Genomic DNA, 17,991 nt, shown 5'->3' on the forward strand with positions numbered 1-17,991 from the left:
ACATTGACACTGCGACCAGCAGTGTCAGGGAATGAGACGCCGCCGTGACCGGTGTCGCCGTTTCGGCAGCTGACGGCAGTGACTACATACGCCTCAAGAATTCGAACAACTCGCTTACAGCACAAATGCCTGAGGGATAAATCGTTCTGTCCTTTAACATTTTCGCACGCTGCAGTGACGGAGGCCGAATATAGCACATATTTGCAAACCTATCCCGAGCGGTTCTGCCACCGTCATGCGAGAACGGTTGTTGCGCACAGCCGAAGTTGTCCGAGCGAGAAACTGGTGCTCCTCGGGGGAAGAAAATAACCTACTTAATCGAAATACTCAACTTCCCCAACACTCTCAAGCGTTGATCGCCAACAAAATGCTCGAAGCAAAGCCTAGGGTTGTCCGTCGCAGGCAGTGCGCCAGCGTATCGCAATGGCGTACTGTTTTCGCCGTTCACTTTTTGATGGCACTCGTAACATGTTTCATTACGTTACAGTGAAGTTGCTGTAGTTTGAGGTAGCGCACAACACCCTTTAGCGATGGGAGCATTGGTATTAAGGAAGGGAAGATCGAAACCGAACGTCTGCAAGCAATGCCTGCACAAACGAAACCACAGGAACGACCAGGAAGTTCAAATTCACGTGACAGAGCTTCTCCGTGACGCGTTGTCCGCCGCAGTTTGGGCAGCACCTATTATTACCCATGTGGAGACAATTTTCGCAGCAATACTGCCTGCAACATCTCGGATTCTGTTGCTCATAAAGACGTGGAAACAGTGTGCGTTTTTCTTTGTTAAAGCTATTGAGCTCACATAGACCGGATCCCAGGCGCAGCCGTAACGTCTTTTCTGTCGTCGTAGCTGCCCCGAACACGTTCGTATAATGCCTTGGATTCGTTAGTTTGAAGAGCTAGCGCTTGCAGTAAAACGTTGTTTCAGAGCGGCTGCGCTTTTACGGGCGTTCCCGTCATCCTTGGCGAGAGTCCAGATAAACACAGCGGAGCTCCGCGTGGTGTCGCTGTCCTGGCGTGCTGATTCGCTGATGCAGCGCTTCCGTTGATTGTGGAGTGAGCTTTCCTCTCGGGTTGGGCCAGAAAATTTTCTGTTTCGCCAGGCCTGGGCCGGGCCCGGGCTCAGGCTTAAAGTTGTGGGCCCGAGTTGGGCTCGGGCCCGTACATAGCTGCAGTGTGTACGACTTTCAATGCATAATTGCAGGGTGAAGTATACTTGAGGCGTGGCAGCGACACGGATGAAGCGGGGTTATGCTGTTGGCTGAGAAAAAAAATTATTCAGGGCTTATTGACTAATTTTTGGTGTCTGCTGTGGTTGCATTTTCCTCAAGCGAGAAAAATCACTTAAGCAATATGGATTTTTTTTTTCACTATTGTCCGGAACATCTCAGAAATTAATGAATCCTGGCGCTAAAACCTTCCCGCAAGTTTATTAACAAGCCACTACTACCACCTTCGGGGAATGATAGAAAGCTGATTTGTAGACCGAGTTTAATCAGCGTCACCCATAGTACTATGTTCAAGTCACTTCCGACACGCACGGCTGGCTGCGTTGAGCAATGAAAGAAATTAAAAAAAGAAGTGCACAATCCAGCGGCGGCCTGCATTGCAGTGGCGTCCTTAGTGAAGCGCTGTAACGCCTGACCCACGGCTCATTTGCACGAGGACGTTTGCGAGGACAGCACGGGTGGCTTGGGCTGTTTCAGCTGTCAACGAGCAGACACCGTCGGATCTACGAGAAGGCGCTCCACATCTGCTCGGTTTTCTGTTAGTACCCGCGGCTGATATCTCATACGAACCGCTGGAGAAGGACCTTCCTTAGTTTGCTCGGCGGGCAGCCGTGTGTTCAAACACAATGTTGATTATCTGCCTTCGCTTCCCAAAAACACACCTCTACGCTACGAGGAACACCGTTGGAGAAGAGTATATTGGTCATGGGTCTATATAAAGAAGCGTTTTTGCTTTTCGTCTCCATAGAAACGCGGGCAATGTCGCCATGAATTCCACCCGCGAAACCGAGCTCATTAAAAAGAAATGTCATTTCCACAGCTTAGAGAATGTTTTGATATATATATATATATATATATATATATATATATATATATATATATATATATATATATATATATATGAGAGAGAAGCAAACAGCCACAGATGCCAAGGGACAAAGGGATTTTTTAAAATTTATTTATTTATTTTGTGGTGCTGATGAATTTAGAATATTACTGAATATGTTATCGCTTAAAGCTAGTCGATTAGAAAAGCAGAAGAAAAAACAACCACATGCCGCCGGTGGGATCCGAACCCACGACCTCCGAATTACGCGTCCGGTGCTCTACCTCTGAGCTACAGCGACGGCTGTCAAATCTTCTGCTTTCGGGGGTATTTTATGTTTACAAATAACCTAACCTTGAGCGTAAGCGGGGAATGTAGAACGTCCTGAGTTACCGCTGGTGTGACGTGGAACGTCATCGAACGGCGAGGGTGGAAGCTGTGTGAGAACCCTCTTATGCTTCCTATGGCGTCAAGGCTGCCAGAACCGAGCCCCTCGCTAAGCAATTAAGCAAACAAGGGAAGGGGTATGAAGGGCTCGTTATAAGTATGAGAGAGAAGCCAACAGCCCCAGATACTAAGGGACACAGGGGATTTTTTTTTTAATTTATTTATTTATTTTGTGGTGCTGATCAATTTAGAATATTACTGAATATGTTATCGCTTAAAGCTAATTGATTAGAAAAGCAGAAGAAAAAACAACCACATGCCGCCGGTGGGATCCGAACCCACGACCTATTCTGCTTTTCTAATCGATTAGCTTTAAGCGATAATATTCAGTAATATTCTAAATTGATCGGCGCCACAAAATAAATAAATTAATTAAAAATACCCTGTGCCCCTTGGTTTCTGTGGCTGTTGGCTTCTTTCATATATATATATATATATATATATATATATATATATATATATATATATTAGGGGGCAGTAAAAAAATTGGCAGTGACTTAGCCCTGGTTAAGCCTGGATATACAAGCGAAAAGCTGCAGTTATGCTTTGTTTGAGTTCGTGGCTGTCGCAGTTCGCGCACAATGCACTGGCAGCACTACGATAACGGTGTAGGCAAGCGCGTTCTATAGCCCTCCTTCCGCATGCTTAGTAACTGTGGTAAACACGCGGCTGCAAGTAGTGTCATACGGGGAAGCCGAGCGCGTGCCGATGCACACTGGGTAAACACGCGCAGAGCGCGCGAACGACGGCGAAGGTCGACCAGCGGAGCCGCGCTCTGCGGCGGCTCCGCCGACCACCTGCGCCTCTCCATTGACGTCACGCGGCGGACTCGCGCATGCGCAGCTGTGGCTAAAATTGATCACGGCGCACGCCAGACCCGGTGTTGACTAGCCTAGTGAAACTTTTCGCTTCAAAATGACTCCTTAAAAATCTGTAGGTAACGCAGAGTTTATTACGCGTCTTTGCGATCCTTTTCATTTGGCTCTCGGAACTTCGGCGTCATTCATTGACGAGAACGCTGTTCAAAGAGCCGAGCGGGTGAACCCGTCTTATCTTGTTTTCTGTTTGTGTTTACTAAACCAATTTTTGGAATGTTGCTGTGATTTGAGCGCCTTTGCCGGCCACTTCATTACTTGTGTAGCAAAAGACTGCTTGCACTCAGTGAGCAATTTACCTCTTGAGCTGCTGCGGGAAAGGGCCAAGATTCAGTGGAGTGAAAATGTAGTAGCCCGGGCTCGGGTCTTAGAATGCGACCCGTGCAGTGCTGCAAAAGCAGTTCGACGAAGCGTACCCCAATGGTGCGCTCACCGCGTGGCCTCACAGGGCTGACTATAAGAGGCAGGAGTGGCACGGTATGCAACGGCAGACAGTTCAGTCTATGAGTAGCGCAGCTTTTGGGGACGGCGTTTACAACTTTGCACTGCTGTCTCAAAAGAAGAAAGCGTTCGCCTCGCAGGTGATGAGCCAGTACGGCGGCTTCCGGAACCCGGACGCCCCGCCTCCGCCGATGACGCTCGATTTCCCCAACGTGACGCGGCCCGCGTTCAACTTGTCAGCGGTGGCCAACGCGACCACGCCGGGATTCCGCATCCCCGACCTGGAGCTGGACATGACACCGCGGCCCCGGCTCGCCTCTGCCGAGGACGACAGCTCGTGGGTCTCCTATACGCTCTCCAAGCACACCACCACCGCGCAGGAGTTCTTCGAGTGAGTCCTCCGGGTTACGCCTTTGTCAGATCACTTTTATTCATGCCACAGTGATGGAGTAAATTAAAAATGTGCCCTTCGGAGGGGCACAGGCCTCTCCAAACGTGGTTATTCGGCGGTGTTGATGGAGGAGAGGACCGATTAATGCAGAAGATGAAGACGAAGAAATATATTTACACGAATATACAAGGGTAAAAACTTGAAGTTACAGAGACAAAGTCACACAGACAAATTCAATAGCTGTAACTTAAATGAAACGATCTCACACAGAGATAACACTCGAACACCTTACTTATCGACCGAAGGTCTCGGTTAAAGCCTAGGTATTCTTGAAGTATGTGCTAAGCATGGAGCCTCTAGCTGCTAGACTAATGTCTAATGTTTTTTTTTTCTTTTACGTTTTTACGTTTCGCGAACAAAGGAGTTTCGGCGGTCATGCTCCGAGGTCCGCCTGAGACTGATTAATCAGTTTAATACTCAGTAACTACAGGCCCTGTACGTTGGACACAACGTCGAACCCAGAGCTCGGCAAAAAAAAAAAAGACGCATCCAGAGCGCCTTTACATGACGGGGTTGAGTTGGGGAGTTGAGTTGAGAACCGGTTACTGGGTTCATGTAAACACCGCAGAGTCGGGTCTCGGAGTCGAGGGAGCGAGTCCAGCCAACCCCGCTGCAGAAGGTGGGTTTACTTTCTCGTCCCCAACGACAGATAACATGTAAACTGGACCGAGTCGAAGAGTTGGGAGGGGAGAGGATAAATACGAACCTGTTTTTCGCTTGCGCCCTCCCGCCTCCGAGACAGTATTGCCGTGCCGCAATCTTGGAGGCTACCACTGCCCTCTCCCGCTGCCCTGCTCGACGCTTGGTGTCGCTGCAGTTGAACCGGTCTCGACTCCCTAAAATCGAGTTCATGTAAACACGCAGTCGTCGAGTTGGGATGACCTTGCTCAACTCGACCCCCTGACTCGACCCAGCACTGTCGGGTTCATGTAAACGAGGCTCAGGAAACATTCCGTACACCCTCTCCCCACGGGAGTCCTTGCCCTTATCGCGTGATGCTCTTTCCCCTCTCGCCGCCGCACCTGCGTGTCACGTCTCGAAGGACGACGAGTTCTCGCATCGTGGAAGTGTCGAATGGCGGAGGCAGGAAACGAGCCCCGTGACGCTTCTGTGCTGGCAAGAACGCCTGCAAACTAAAGGGCTCCTCGCGAAACTCTTCGGGGGGGAATGCTCAGGGAAAACCCCAGAAGTGGAGTAGATTTGTAATAAGGGAGTAATTACTCATTGACGCAGCCACACAGGTACAAAGGAAAGCTATACAGCTTTCTCAGAAATTTCGTAGTTAGAGAAAAATTCGACCTGGTCTCGGCTTCGTACCCGGGACCATCGCTTCACCGAAGCAGTCGCTCTACCACTTGAGATAACCGGGACGACAAGCTTATGGTAGGGCGAAAGCGAATTGATCAATAGCTCGAAGTGGGAACTGTGCTGGTCAAAGGTTTAGGGGAATCCCCCAAGGTGGAGTAGATTTGTTATACGGGAGTAATTATACTCATTGACATCCACCCAAGCGCAGCCATACGGCTACAAAGGTAAGCTGTACAGGTTTCTGAGAAACTTCGCAGTTAAAGAAAAATTCGTCCTCGTCCGGGCCCCGGACCAGGACGAATTTTTCTTTAACTGCGAAGTTTCTCAGAAACCTGTACAGCTTTCCTTTGTAGCCGTATGGCTGCGCTTGGGTGGATGTAAGCGAGTAATTACGCCCTTGTTGTTAAGGATTTTGTGTATGTTCGCGGGGAACGCGCGGGAGGGAAGCTCGGAGAACTCTCCGCCTAGACCGGATGCGTGCAGTGGCTTCTAGTTAAAGTAATTCAAAACGTAATGAGGCGTTAAAAAAGCGCGACCTTACAGATGGCATCCGCGCACAGCAGGCGAGTATCAGTCGGGACTTTCCCGTAGAGGGCCCTGAACGCGGTGCTAAGAGAGACGAGATGTAAATTGTCGGAGAATGTGGCCGGGCGAAACATGGTAATGGTAGCGGCGGGACGGAATTAGCTTCTCAACGCAGACGCCGCACAAGCGGTGGAAAGATTAGCTCAGGCAGTTGGCGATGTAATGGCAGTAATCGGGATGTGCACAGTACTAGAGGCGCTAGGAGGGTACGGAGAGATTGGCTGGGACATGGTGACTTAATCGGGAGATAAGGGCCTGGAGAAAGGCTTCCAAGTGGCGGAAATGAACGGGAAGGTGCGAGATGGCACCCATTTTAGTGGAAGGATGGGACAGAGATCGGCTGGCGCCTGGCAGGACGTGCAGTAGCCTAGTTAAGGGTGTCCACGGGGACTCCGGGCGTAGGGGTAGGTGGAAGCGAAGAAGAAAGCGTAATAATGGCGGCTAATAAAGCCAGCAAAACGACCACTAGGAGGCTCAGGCGGAAAACTATGAATAAATTTAACACCATAGTTAGTTGCATAAACATGCAAGGGGGTAGAAAGAGAGCGAAATAGCTAGAAATACATAAGCAGTTAAAGGAAGAAGAAAATGAGCATGCACACGGTGCGAGAGACACCTCGATCATCTAGAAGACCCACCGTTTATCGATGGCTATACCTCGGAGAAGTGCATCAGAACAAATCAGGAGGAGTCTGTATGCTGAACATCAAAGACTAAAATCAACTTGCAAAGTACATGTATGGGTATCAGAAACAATTGCAGGTAAAAGGTCTTGGCTAGGGGTGGCCAATTTATGAACAGGAAAACAAGGATCTAGTAAAATTTCTCATACTCACTTCAAGTCGTCTCATACTCACTTGTGACGTGGCAACTATCGTCTCGCAACTCAAACTGAAACTGAAACTACACCGAAAATTCGATTATTGCGCGCTGACGAATTCCACGCGGTGATCTGTGTTCACTAATGGCCTACGCATTACTCCAGAGCGAGAAGACACACAGAAAAAGTTATTGTCTCCACTCCTTTAAGAAAAGAAAATAGAAAATAAAAATAGCGATATGCGTCTACAAAGGTGCCAAGGCGTGTGCGACTGGGCTGAGGTCCTAAGCTTTTTAACATGAAAACACTGTGGGCCCGGGACACCAAGCAAAATGTTCCATCCATTTCAGTCGGTCTTGGCGGTTACATTCATGAGCGTGCACCAACTGGCTCGGCAAGAGATCCTTTTAGCAAGTCACGAACCTGAGACGAAAGTTTGACAAGAAGCTGCGAGTCTTATTGGGGCAATACGAAGCAGCGCTGGCTGGCGCAGGCGAGTGATGGAACAAGCCGCTGCTCTGAAACGCGCTCATTTGTTCTTGGGGATTTTATTGTATGAGTATAGCCAAGGAACGTGTCTAGAACAAATATTTCACTCAGCCTTGAACGGCACAAACACCAAACTTACCGAAGGACTTAGGGCGGCAGCCATTCAGTCAGAGACGCCATATCTAGCAGCGGCTGAATGAATTCCTTCCAGGTTTAGGGTGGCATAATATCGTATTAACCCCATTTTCGCCATGCTTGCATCCTAAGTGCTGAAAGCTGGCTCTTCTATTTACGCGTTTTCGCAGCATAGTATTAAGCAGTGTGACCAGCATGGTCGTGCTTTGGAAAGCAGCCGTCTGGCATAACTCGATGCAGCTCGGAAGGAAGTGACAAGTGTTCTCTCTCGTGAAGCCACAAGCTGCTGGAGATGAGCGGAGGCATCGACTCGCCGGGCGAGGTGCGCTGGGAGCTGCTGGCGTCAGTGGGCCTGTGTCTGTGCCTGACGTACGTGTCACTGCGCAAGGACACCTTCTTCAGCGGCCGCGTCAAGTACGTGCTCTCGCTGGCGCCCATGCTAGTGCTGTTCGCCTTCCTGCTGCGGGTCGTGACGCTGGACGGCGCCACCGAGGGCATCATGTACATGTTCGAGCCCAACATCAAGGCCATCAAGAACGCCAGGGTACGCGCTCAAAGTGCACGGGGTTGTTGTTGTTGTTGCCTTGGTGGCGTGGCGTTTCACTTACGCTTATTTCTTCTTCTTCACAGCTCTGGATTTTCGCACTGGCGCAAACCATTCATTCGCTTGGTTTGACTCTGGGCTCGAACTATGTCGTCAGTTCCAAGAACAAACGCCAAATCAGCCTCATGAGGTAAGTGGAGACTAAATTTCCAAACACGGAGATACCAACTTAGTGCACTGCAGGCCATTCCCAGATTCGATGTAAATTTTCAGACACATCCGCGCAGTATATTTAATTCATTCACTACCAAAGTTGGCAAAAGGGGATGCGTAAGCGCTGTAGTCCGCCTAATCATGATCATTGTTTTTCTTTGGAGATATTTTTTCGTGATAAAAACTAATTGCAGATACAATACATACCAAACGATTCGGACAAAACCATTTTTAGACGGGAAAATGTCTATGAACGCAATTTTTGCATATATTGTGAGATTTCATTATAGCAATCAATATATCCGCAGATCTGCCGTCCACAGGCTTGCATTTTTTTTTTTTTTTGCTGTTAACCTTCTTGCTATCGTCAAAAGTGTTCCCCATTGATTTTCTATGGCAGTCTTAACTGTACGATTCGAGCTACCGAAAAACTTTAAAAGAAAGATTTTGCTACACGTCGGAAGAATGAACATCAATATTTCCATGGCAGTACTTTAAAATTTTTCAATATTCAAAATTTTTGTCCGAAAATGTTGGACATGCCCACTCACCAGACAATGACAGAAAAAGCTGTATAGTAAATAGAGAATATTGACCAGCCACGCTTTGAATGGTTTTATCTGAAATCAACCAACTATTTTTTGTCTAAATTGAGCATCATTCATTGTCCCCTCCCGCTGCTCTTTGAATGCTCTACCGTAGAGAGGAGGAGATGAAAATGGGGAAAGAGAATATAAAAGAAAAAAAGCCACAAGCATTGTGATTACTCGCTGCAGTTCTTTGAACTATTGTCGTGCGAAAATGAGAGGCAGATAAGGTATTCCCAATCATCTCTAGCGAAACACGTTGAGGACAAGTTGGTGCATAGCTTGTAGAGGATGAAGTGCAAAAAACGACAGCACGCAGACTGAGGATATCATCATCATCATCATCATCATCATCAGACTGAGGAATGACGGGACATGCGCAGCTTTTTGTTCGTTCCGGAGGCGGAAGATTAGCTGAGCGGGGGAAGATGAGAGGAGGAAGATTGGCACGCGCGAGAGGAAATGGAGAGAAAGATATCAACAACTAAGAAAACATTTTCATTTTTATCAATTGTCAACAATCTGGTGCTGGCACAGGCGCTCCCACTTTTTCTGATATGGTACGCTTTTATAAATTCACAGGATATCCTGATCAGGAATATGAAAACACGATTCCGCGTGGATTGATAAAGGCGCGCTTTGTCAGAAAAAATGACAATGGCTGGCTTCTTTTAGCACCCTCTCATTGACAATGCATAAAAATGAAATAGCTTTCTTGGATCTCTTTTGGAAATTGTTTGCTGACATATATGCCTTCCTTTGCATCTTGTGCCGACTCTGTTGTCTACCTCCTCCCCTTCCCCGCTCACCTCGCGCCTATAAAATCACCCGCCTGCGGAATGAAAAAATTGCGAGGACACATTGGCAACTAAAGTGTTGAGAGGCGAAAGCCGAGGACACTACGCATTTTTTCATCTAATTTTACACAAATGCGACGTTTTTCCGACCATTCTGTGAAAATTTTCACTATGCCGTGACGACTTCCGGTGGATGTGACGTCACATTGTTCCCGTGGCTATATCAACGTCCGCGCTATTTCGACATTTTTGCCTATAATTAATTAATTAATCTACAGTCATCAAACTTGGCTTCTAGGTTTATTTTTTCCTCGCTATCTGAAGCAACCATTAGTTTTCTTCTTACTTTTTTAGTTCCAGAGTTAAACGCGTGCGACACGCTTTGTTAACGGACGACGGTATGAGCCATTGGAAGTAGCGCGTTCCCCGTCGTTCCGTTGTGTTTGTGCGCCTGTCGTTTTCGCTCTTCATTTTTCGCTCTCCACAAACCAAAACAACTCTCTTCTCTTGGAGAAGGGGACCACTCCTCCTTTTCTTAAGCGACCGTTTATCTTCTTCAATCCGCCCCTGTGTGGATTATTATTCTCTTTGTGTGGAATTATAAGCCTTCAAAACTGCCACTTTCTCAGGCCGCTGAACCCCACAAACTAACAACATTCATCATTTGCTTCATTCGTTGCTATGAAGCTCGCACTTGATTAGTTGCCCATGAGAAAAAATTAAGGCATCATCACCATGGCGTACGAATTATGCCGCAAGGTGTGCGCGTGATACCGGCGCAGTCTATCCCGCATTCGACCTATTCATTGTTGATGTACCATGGTGGAGAGCATCGAGTTTCTTACCATTACCTAGAGGGAAAGCTGGCGGCGTTGCACTACAGCCACCATGGACGCTCAAAGCATCATGGGGCGGTGAGCTACTTGTTGCGAGACAGTCGTAATTTTTCGGGATCACGGAGTGACATTACTAAGATGATTCATTCCGAAAACGCTGTTCGTGTGTGCGCAGACGAGTTTTCGCGCGAACGCAGTGTGCAAAAGCCATTGTAGCCAAACCGCAACAGCATACGACGCTAATAAAATGCCATTAAAAAACCTCTTAAAGTAACTAAGCAACAACATTTTTTGAAAACATATTTATTTTTAAAAGTGCGCCTGTTAATTACGAAATATTAGTTTTTGTAGTGTTCATTACTTGGCCAGTAGGAAAGCTAGCCATTTCTTATTTTGGGCAAACTTTGCACTTAAATGCTTTTCTGCTCGTTTGTTGCAAACATTAGACAAGATATTGAATGGTAGGACATTTGTAGTTATCGAACAGCTTTATTTTTCTATTATTTTTTGGCCAAAAGTTGTAGTTCTGCAGTCGGTAGCTCACCGCCCCATGATACTTTGAGCGCCCATGGTGGCTGGAGTGGTCTCGAGAGGTGTCCATGCAAACTCCCATAGACGGGTTGACAGCTTTCCCTCTAGGTAATAGTAAGAAACTCTGTGGTGGAGAGAGTGTGGGCAGATGGTTCTTGATATTCACAGAGTGAGCGATGGAGGAGAAAACCTCCCTTCTTCGCTTTGCGATTAGTTGAGGTACAGGACACGTTTTACGTCTCAAATACTTCAACTCTCCTCTGACTGAGGTCAACGCGTGACCGCACAGCGATGCACAGCTTCCACTCGCTATTTTTTCTTTCTTTAAGGTGTTCTGGAGACATTCCTGCATAACGCTTGCCAGATTGCGAGCAAATTAACGGATAACATAGACGGGCTCTGCACTTAAGCTATGTGCAAGCTCTTTGGCCTGGTAACTTTTCCACCAGGCTGTAGATTCGGCTGAGGCGCACTCGCGGAAGTCTCCTGCCCTGGTTCAATTTCAGTGGATAGAAACAGCAACTGCTCATTACAGAGTAACTCTCCCAGCGCGGCCAAGCTAAGTGTATAACAAGACGCCGTGAAAAGTGAAGTTACCCGGCAGTGACTTCGCTGCCGGGTTGCTAGGGCTCTCGGCAGCCCATGCTTAACGACGGGGTTCCTCAGATGCGGCAGAGTTTCGGTTTCTGCTCGTCGGACACTACATGTGCCGAGCCTTCCGGCAGTGATTCTGCGTTTGTTCGTCCGTGTGAACGGGTCCTGAGCGAGGTGTCCCTGAGTTGATTGCCGATGTGCGTATAGTGTGAGCAGGCTTGCAGCCGAGCGATGGAGCGTGACGTGTCTTCATCTGCTTGCACACAGAGACACGGTGATTTCTGTGTTTGTGAACACGTTGACAGTCCTGGTGGTGGGCTGCGTCGTGTTCGGCGCCATCGGCCACATCTGCGCCCGCTGGCGCCAGAGGATCGACAGCTCCTTCCTGCCCAAAGGTACGCTCGTCTACTTACTGCGCATGCGTAACGTGTCTTTCCCCACGCACGACCTCAGGGAGAGAGAGAGAGAGAGGAAAGAAGGAAAGGCGGGGAACTTAACCAGGTCAAATGGGCCCTGCACTGGGGGAGAGGGATGAAGGAGAAAAGGCAGCTAAGTCATAGCCTATTTTGCGGGCCCGATCGCCCTCAAAAAACAGATCATTGCCAGGCAGGCCACCGACTATCGCCGCAGCCGTTGACCGAGAGTGTCCATCGCCGCCAGCGGGCGTGCGTCAAGACGCCCCAGTGCACGGCGTGGTATTGTCGCATCTGCACTTGATGCATGCAGGGCTGTCTGCCATGCCGATAACAAAGGGCCAGTGGTTCGTCAGCGCGACGCAAAGCGACAGTCTATACAGCAATGTTGCTGCATGTCGCTTTAAGGCTGGTTCACATTCAAGCGACTGAGCGGTTGAGTGGCGCGTCGCAGCGAAAATTTCCAACTTGTTAGAACCTAGCCGCTCATTGCCGCGACGACTCAAAACAGGTTTTTCCGCCGCGGCGGCAGGATTCGCTAGCATTTTCGCTTGCATGTGAAACAGGCTTTAGGCAGGGTGGAGGTCAGAGCTAAGGTGGTCCAGGGGTTGTAAACAAAGCTCGAAAACTCACTGATGGGAAAAGCGTGACCCCCAGTGTAATTGTTCGAAGCCTACCCTGTGCGTTCACTCTCTCGACACACTGTCTCCGTTGTGGCGGGCAGTTCGTGCGACCTTGTCTGCGCGGTGATTGCCTGCGATGCCGCCATGAGTAAGGGATCGAGGATGAGTAAGGGATCGAGAAAGGGAATATGCAAGCAGGAAGAGGTTGCCACTGGAACCACCCGGAGGGGGCTAACTGCAGAAGGAGGTCGGTTACCGTGCAAGGAGAACGTGGCGAGAGCGGAGAGCGTAACCTGAAAGTGGCTACTGCGGGAACCATCTGGGGGTGGTTACGATGCGAAATAATGCGCAAACGGAGAGCGGTTGCCACGGGTAGAACTCGGAGAGTGGTAACCATGGAAGGAGGAGGGAGAGTAATAACGCGACAGCTGTAGCAGAATATCCCGTTAAACAGTGGTAACCGCCCTGCGTTTTTTTTTTTAATTCTGATTGCCGCCGTCCTAACGGGGATGACCTCGGAGCCTGAAGAACTGGTGGTGTTCACTGGGCTGTTTGTGCAGGCGAACGTTGCACTAATATGCTCTTTCACTTGCCGCGTTGTCATATCTTCAGTTGAAACTCGTTATAACGAAGCTGAAGGGGCCCGGCGACTGCTTCGTTATAGCCGTAACTTCGTTATAGCCCGTGTTGACGAGCTTCCGACGAGAATCGTCATTACTTCGTTAAATCCATTATTCTGTTATAAACAGTTTCGTTATAACGATATTCGACTGTATATAGTTTGCTTTCAGACAGTGATTTTGAATGACCGGTGACAGTAAGTTTAGCGATGGCGGGACTTCAGGCAGCTCCCTCATTTTTATATGCCCAATCTTGCAGGGTAGAAAACCGGTTCCTTCTCTCTCTCTCTCTCTCCCGGGTATCTGTAAAGATTGAGGTGTACGGAAAGGAGCCATTTCTTGTTTATTATTGGCTTCCCTTTTACATGTGTATAGTATCTGTATACTGATACTGTATACAGATGTATAGATTATGTCACAAGTTTTATAAGTATTGAGTAGTCGCGACCTGAACTGTGTGACATCCATGACGCGACTATAATAGCGCCGGTGGGTGAGTCTGCGGGGGTACCTCCCGCGCCTTTCCTCTGCAAAATCTACAAGAAACGTTTGTTTGGACAGGATCACGTTGCGCCAGTTTTCACTAACGTTTTCCTGGCGTACGTGCAACTGTTACGTGTAGCGCCTACTGCAAAACCCAGCAGTTTGTTAAACCAGTGGAAAAGTTCAGTCCTTGATTAATGAAATAGTTTAATAACAAAAGAGGATGTATCGTGGGTTTCGGGATGGTGGAAAAAAATGGGGATTCCGCTGGACCTTATTCTTGACATTGTGCTTGCATTGGGTCCTGACTCACTTACTTGCATGTGGAGCTTTCACTTTAGAGCAAAGCTCCATAGCACTTGATAAAATAGCTCTTTACGAGCGAAGCGCTGTATGTACAATTCAATCAGTCAGTCAGTCTTCGTCAAGAAAAGACAGAGAACGGTAGAATAAAAAGGTCTTATGCACTTGGTTAGTTTCTGCGCTCTGTGTGAAAAAAGCACAACACAAGCGGCGCAAATAGTACGAAGAGCAAGGCAAGGAGCTTACAGGCAGAGGAGAAAAAAAAACAATTTACTATTGATTTGATCTGCGTGTGTGCCAGTTCAAATAAGCCAATCCGATAAGATGCATGCTCTTAGTGCATCGTTTAGCTTTCTAATGCTAGCGTCGAGCGTTGGACTGACTGACTGCATGTGGGCACGTTCAGTAATCGCATATTTAAATTTGTGAAGAAAGCATAATGATTAGGTACGGGGAATGCGAAAGAACAGCGCGCACTCATTCCTCCACTCTATTGGGGATATGGAGGCAAAGTCAGGCTGTTCTGAAGGGCATTAAGCGTCAACGCATTCGTGTTGATGCGCCAAAGGAAGTGCCACGGCTGCGCAGATCCCGGCATCGTGTTCGTGGTGTACTCGGAAGTGATCCGCAACATGCCGGTGCCCACATTTTGGGCGGTGTTCTTCTTTTTCTTCTTCATCTGCGTCGCCATGGACTCGCAGGTGAGACGTACTTATTTGAACGACTTGCTTTTGCATGACGAACACCTGAGTGCGGGCAGAGACGAGGGCAAGACATGATAACGACACGAAACTAAATCGCTGCATGGTTAAACTAAACTACGCCCCCCACCCCTTCCCCCCGCCTCCCCTCCGCGTGCGGCTGCCGAAGAAGCGGCGGCGTTCCGACCAGGACGTCGAACCGGAAGCCAACCCGTATTTTTGCCCGGAACCAGAACGAAACAGAACCCAGATTTTTTCCCGTCTTGGAACCGTACCCGAACCGTTTCGAACCGTTTCGAACCGTTTCGGGACTCCGTTCAGCCCCACTTTCCTTGCAACATGAAACGAGATGTGCTACCTGGTGTATCTAGCCACCGGAAGCTGTCCACGCTAGGCAGGGCAAAAATGGCCCCCCATGCGCGACAACAAAATTGTTGGATTCACATTTGTTGGATTCAATTGGATTCAGTTGTTGGATTGAATTCACAGCAATATAGAAGATAAAAAAAGGTGCGGGAGCCAAGCACTGATCCTTGAGGAACCCCAGAACCAAGTGGTACAGTAGAGGAGGCAGCGTCATTATAATGCTGACAAATTCAACGCGAGAAGGAAATCCACGAATCCAGTTAAGAACACGAGAAAAAGGAAATCTACGGATCCAGTCAAGAACTGCAGGGTCAATGTTCAGTACACTTAGTTTATGTAATAGCAGTGAGTTATTAAATTTACTGAATGCTTCAGCAAAATCAAGAAATATGCAATCAGATGAAAAAGCGGAGTCCAAATAGAAGCGGTAGTCGTAAGTGAAGGAAAGTAGCTGAATGTCACGAGAGAAGAACTTTGGGAAGCCATGCTCTGCTAGAGAGAAGAAATTGTTATCCTCCAGAAAATTAACATATCATCATCAGCAGCAGCAGCCTGACTACGCCCACTGCAGGGCAAATATACCTCTTATGCTGCCCACGTCCCGCGCCCTCTGCGTTTCTCTTCCACTTTGGATGCTTTGTCCAGCCGGTGCACGTGCAGGCAATAACTAACCTTGTAGACCATCGGCGAGCGCTCAGCAGCTCTTTATTTACGGCTTAAGTGCCACCTTTTTATTCCTCTTTTTGTTCGGCATGCTCTTTCCGGGATGTTGCGAGAGCTGAGAGAAGCTTCTCCGCTCTTGTTGGAAGCGCGAGCTCTTCAACTTCAGGGAAGAGCTCATTCGCTGTCAGCAAGTGGGGTGGCTAGATTGTTCGTTTTATCAGAGACAAATTGTCATTGCCCGATGCATATTTTACGGTAGAACTGCTCTTGTTGTAATAGGCGAGCATTCGTTATATCTGCGACTTGTATAAGCGGGCTCGACTGTATTAGTGTGCACATGTATATACCCAGGTGCATACAAGACATCCAGCCAGCAATCAGTCCGTTGAAACGGTTGTTTCGCTGGGAGTATTTTACCGCCTGTAGTGAGCGATCTTACACAGCACGCCGTCTGCACCTCTGGCCGCTGGCACTTTGATTTGTAAAATGTGCTGAGAGTTGCGTTACTATGGAGATTTAGCATTCTTTGGCGTGCAAGGAGAAAAACTACTAATTTTATTATTCTGGCTGTGTCGTACGCGGTGCGTCAGGGTAAAAGAAATAATACGCGTCTGAATGCGTTTTTCATGAAGCTAGAGTTATGCACTCGCCGCCCTCAACGAATTTTCTACCTAATTGCTCCCAGGTGACCATCGCTAGCACAGTGGTGCAGGCCCTGGAGGAGTCCTATGGCCGCTTCATCAAGCAGAGGTTCCAGGGCCACGGCCTCTTTCTTCTTTTCATCTGTGTCGCCTGCTTCATCATCAGCATCGTCTACATTACGCAGGTAAGGCGCGGTTTTCTTGCGCACGTGCTTTCTTCTGTTTTCTTCCTGCTTGGGCCACATAGGCCTGCAGTATTTTGAAATAAATAAATAAATAATTCGCGTAAAAAGGTTGTAGAACAGGCTGAACATTTGCGTGTTGTAAGCCTAGCACCATGCGAATGACACAGATGGCCAGACTGCACCCGACACGGCACGAGTGTTTTAAGCATGAAATGCTTCTAGCTCCCGTTGTCGGCAGTGCGGTGACGTCGCGCCGAGACCGATCAGCCAACATCCGGGCACTGAATTCCACTCATCTGGGCACTGAAACGAGAACATCCGGGCACCGTACGAGATTTAACGAGACTCATACATGATCTGTTAGGGGCTTTTAGAGAGGGCCGCTTAGAGCAAGATGGGAGCTCCAGGGCGAGATGGGCCTTGGAGCTGAAAAACTGTTTCCGCGCCGTCCCCAAGGATGGCGCTGCGGTCCCACACTCACGCATGTAAAAGACCGGCCGCTGGGCCTTCAGCTCATGGCCAGATGTATACACGCTCGCGGAGTATTCGAACGCGCTGCATATACATTCTTGTCAGGCCTGCGTCTCGTCGTGTCCGCGTACGCTTCTGCATCGTCCTACATTTCAATGCCGCCACCGTCACATCTGCTTAAGCCGAGCAATGGAGCCTGATGAAAGGAGAGGTAGGAAGCGTCTTGCGGAAAGCGATCGCTTTGCGAGTGATACGTCACAGCAGAAGACTGCTCGCCCCTGACGAAAACGCCATGATTATGCGGCCGCTGCCGAAAGCGACAAGGCCGCCACGATTCGCGGCTGCCTACCTAAGCCCGCACTATTGCAGGCGATCGCTTCGACGCAACAAGAAGAGTGTGGTGTGGTGTCGGAGGCGGGATTCGCGAAGGAGCGCATGCACTCATTCAGTGAGCTCACCCAGGTATACAGAGCCTTACGCCAACTCTACCCTCTGCCCCACCCCTCCATAGATAACAGACACGCAACACTCTGGCGCAGATTACAGACACACACTATCCCCTCGCCCCTTACCCTAGCCCACTATCATCCCTCCTTCCCTACTCCGGCATGCGCCCTATGCCCAGAACCCTTCGCTTCTTCCGTCCACATCCTTTCCCTCTGCCCGGCGGACCCTCCCCCGCGGGACCTAGAGAACCTCAAGACCTGGGAGGACTGGGAGACCCTGCTGCGCTCGGAGGACCCGGCCTTGCAGACCATCGCCACCGGCCGGGCAGCCAGTGTTATGGACCTCAGGAATATAAACACTTGAGTGG

General features: G+C 48.8%; 1 protein-coding gene across 1 annotated transcript in view; it reads left to right on the top strand.

Moving 5' to 3' along the window:
- The window catches only part of LOC149365164 (sodium- and chloride-dependent GABA transporter 1-like), a 79,980-nt gene that overhangs the window by 50,276 nt on the left and 11,713 nt on the right, over positions 1–17,991 (top strand). The window contains exons 4-9 of the mRNA XM_089575266.1: positions 3,959–4,209; positions 7,883–8,150; positions 8,237–8,340; positions 11,976–12,103; positions 14,739–14,851; positions 16,566–16,706. Of these exons, the coding sequence (XP_089431392.1) occupies positions 3,959–4,209; positions 7,883–8,150; positions 8,237–8,340; positions 11,976–12,103; positions 14,739–14,851; positions 16,566–16,706 (1,005 nt within the window). The remainder of the gene's footprint in view (positions 1–3,958; positions 4,210–7,882; positions 8,151–8,236; positions 8,341–11,975; positions 12,104–14,738; positions 14,852–16,565; positions 16,707–17,991) is intronic.

This window comes from Amblyomma mixtum, chromosome 2 (assembly GCF_055824585.1).
Source record: "Amblyomma mixtum isolate Tamu chromosome 2, ASM5582458v1, whole genome shotgun sequence".
NCBI lineage: Eukaryota > Metazoa > Arthropoda > Arachnida > Ixodida > Ixodidae > Amblyomma > Amblyomma mixtum.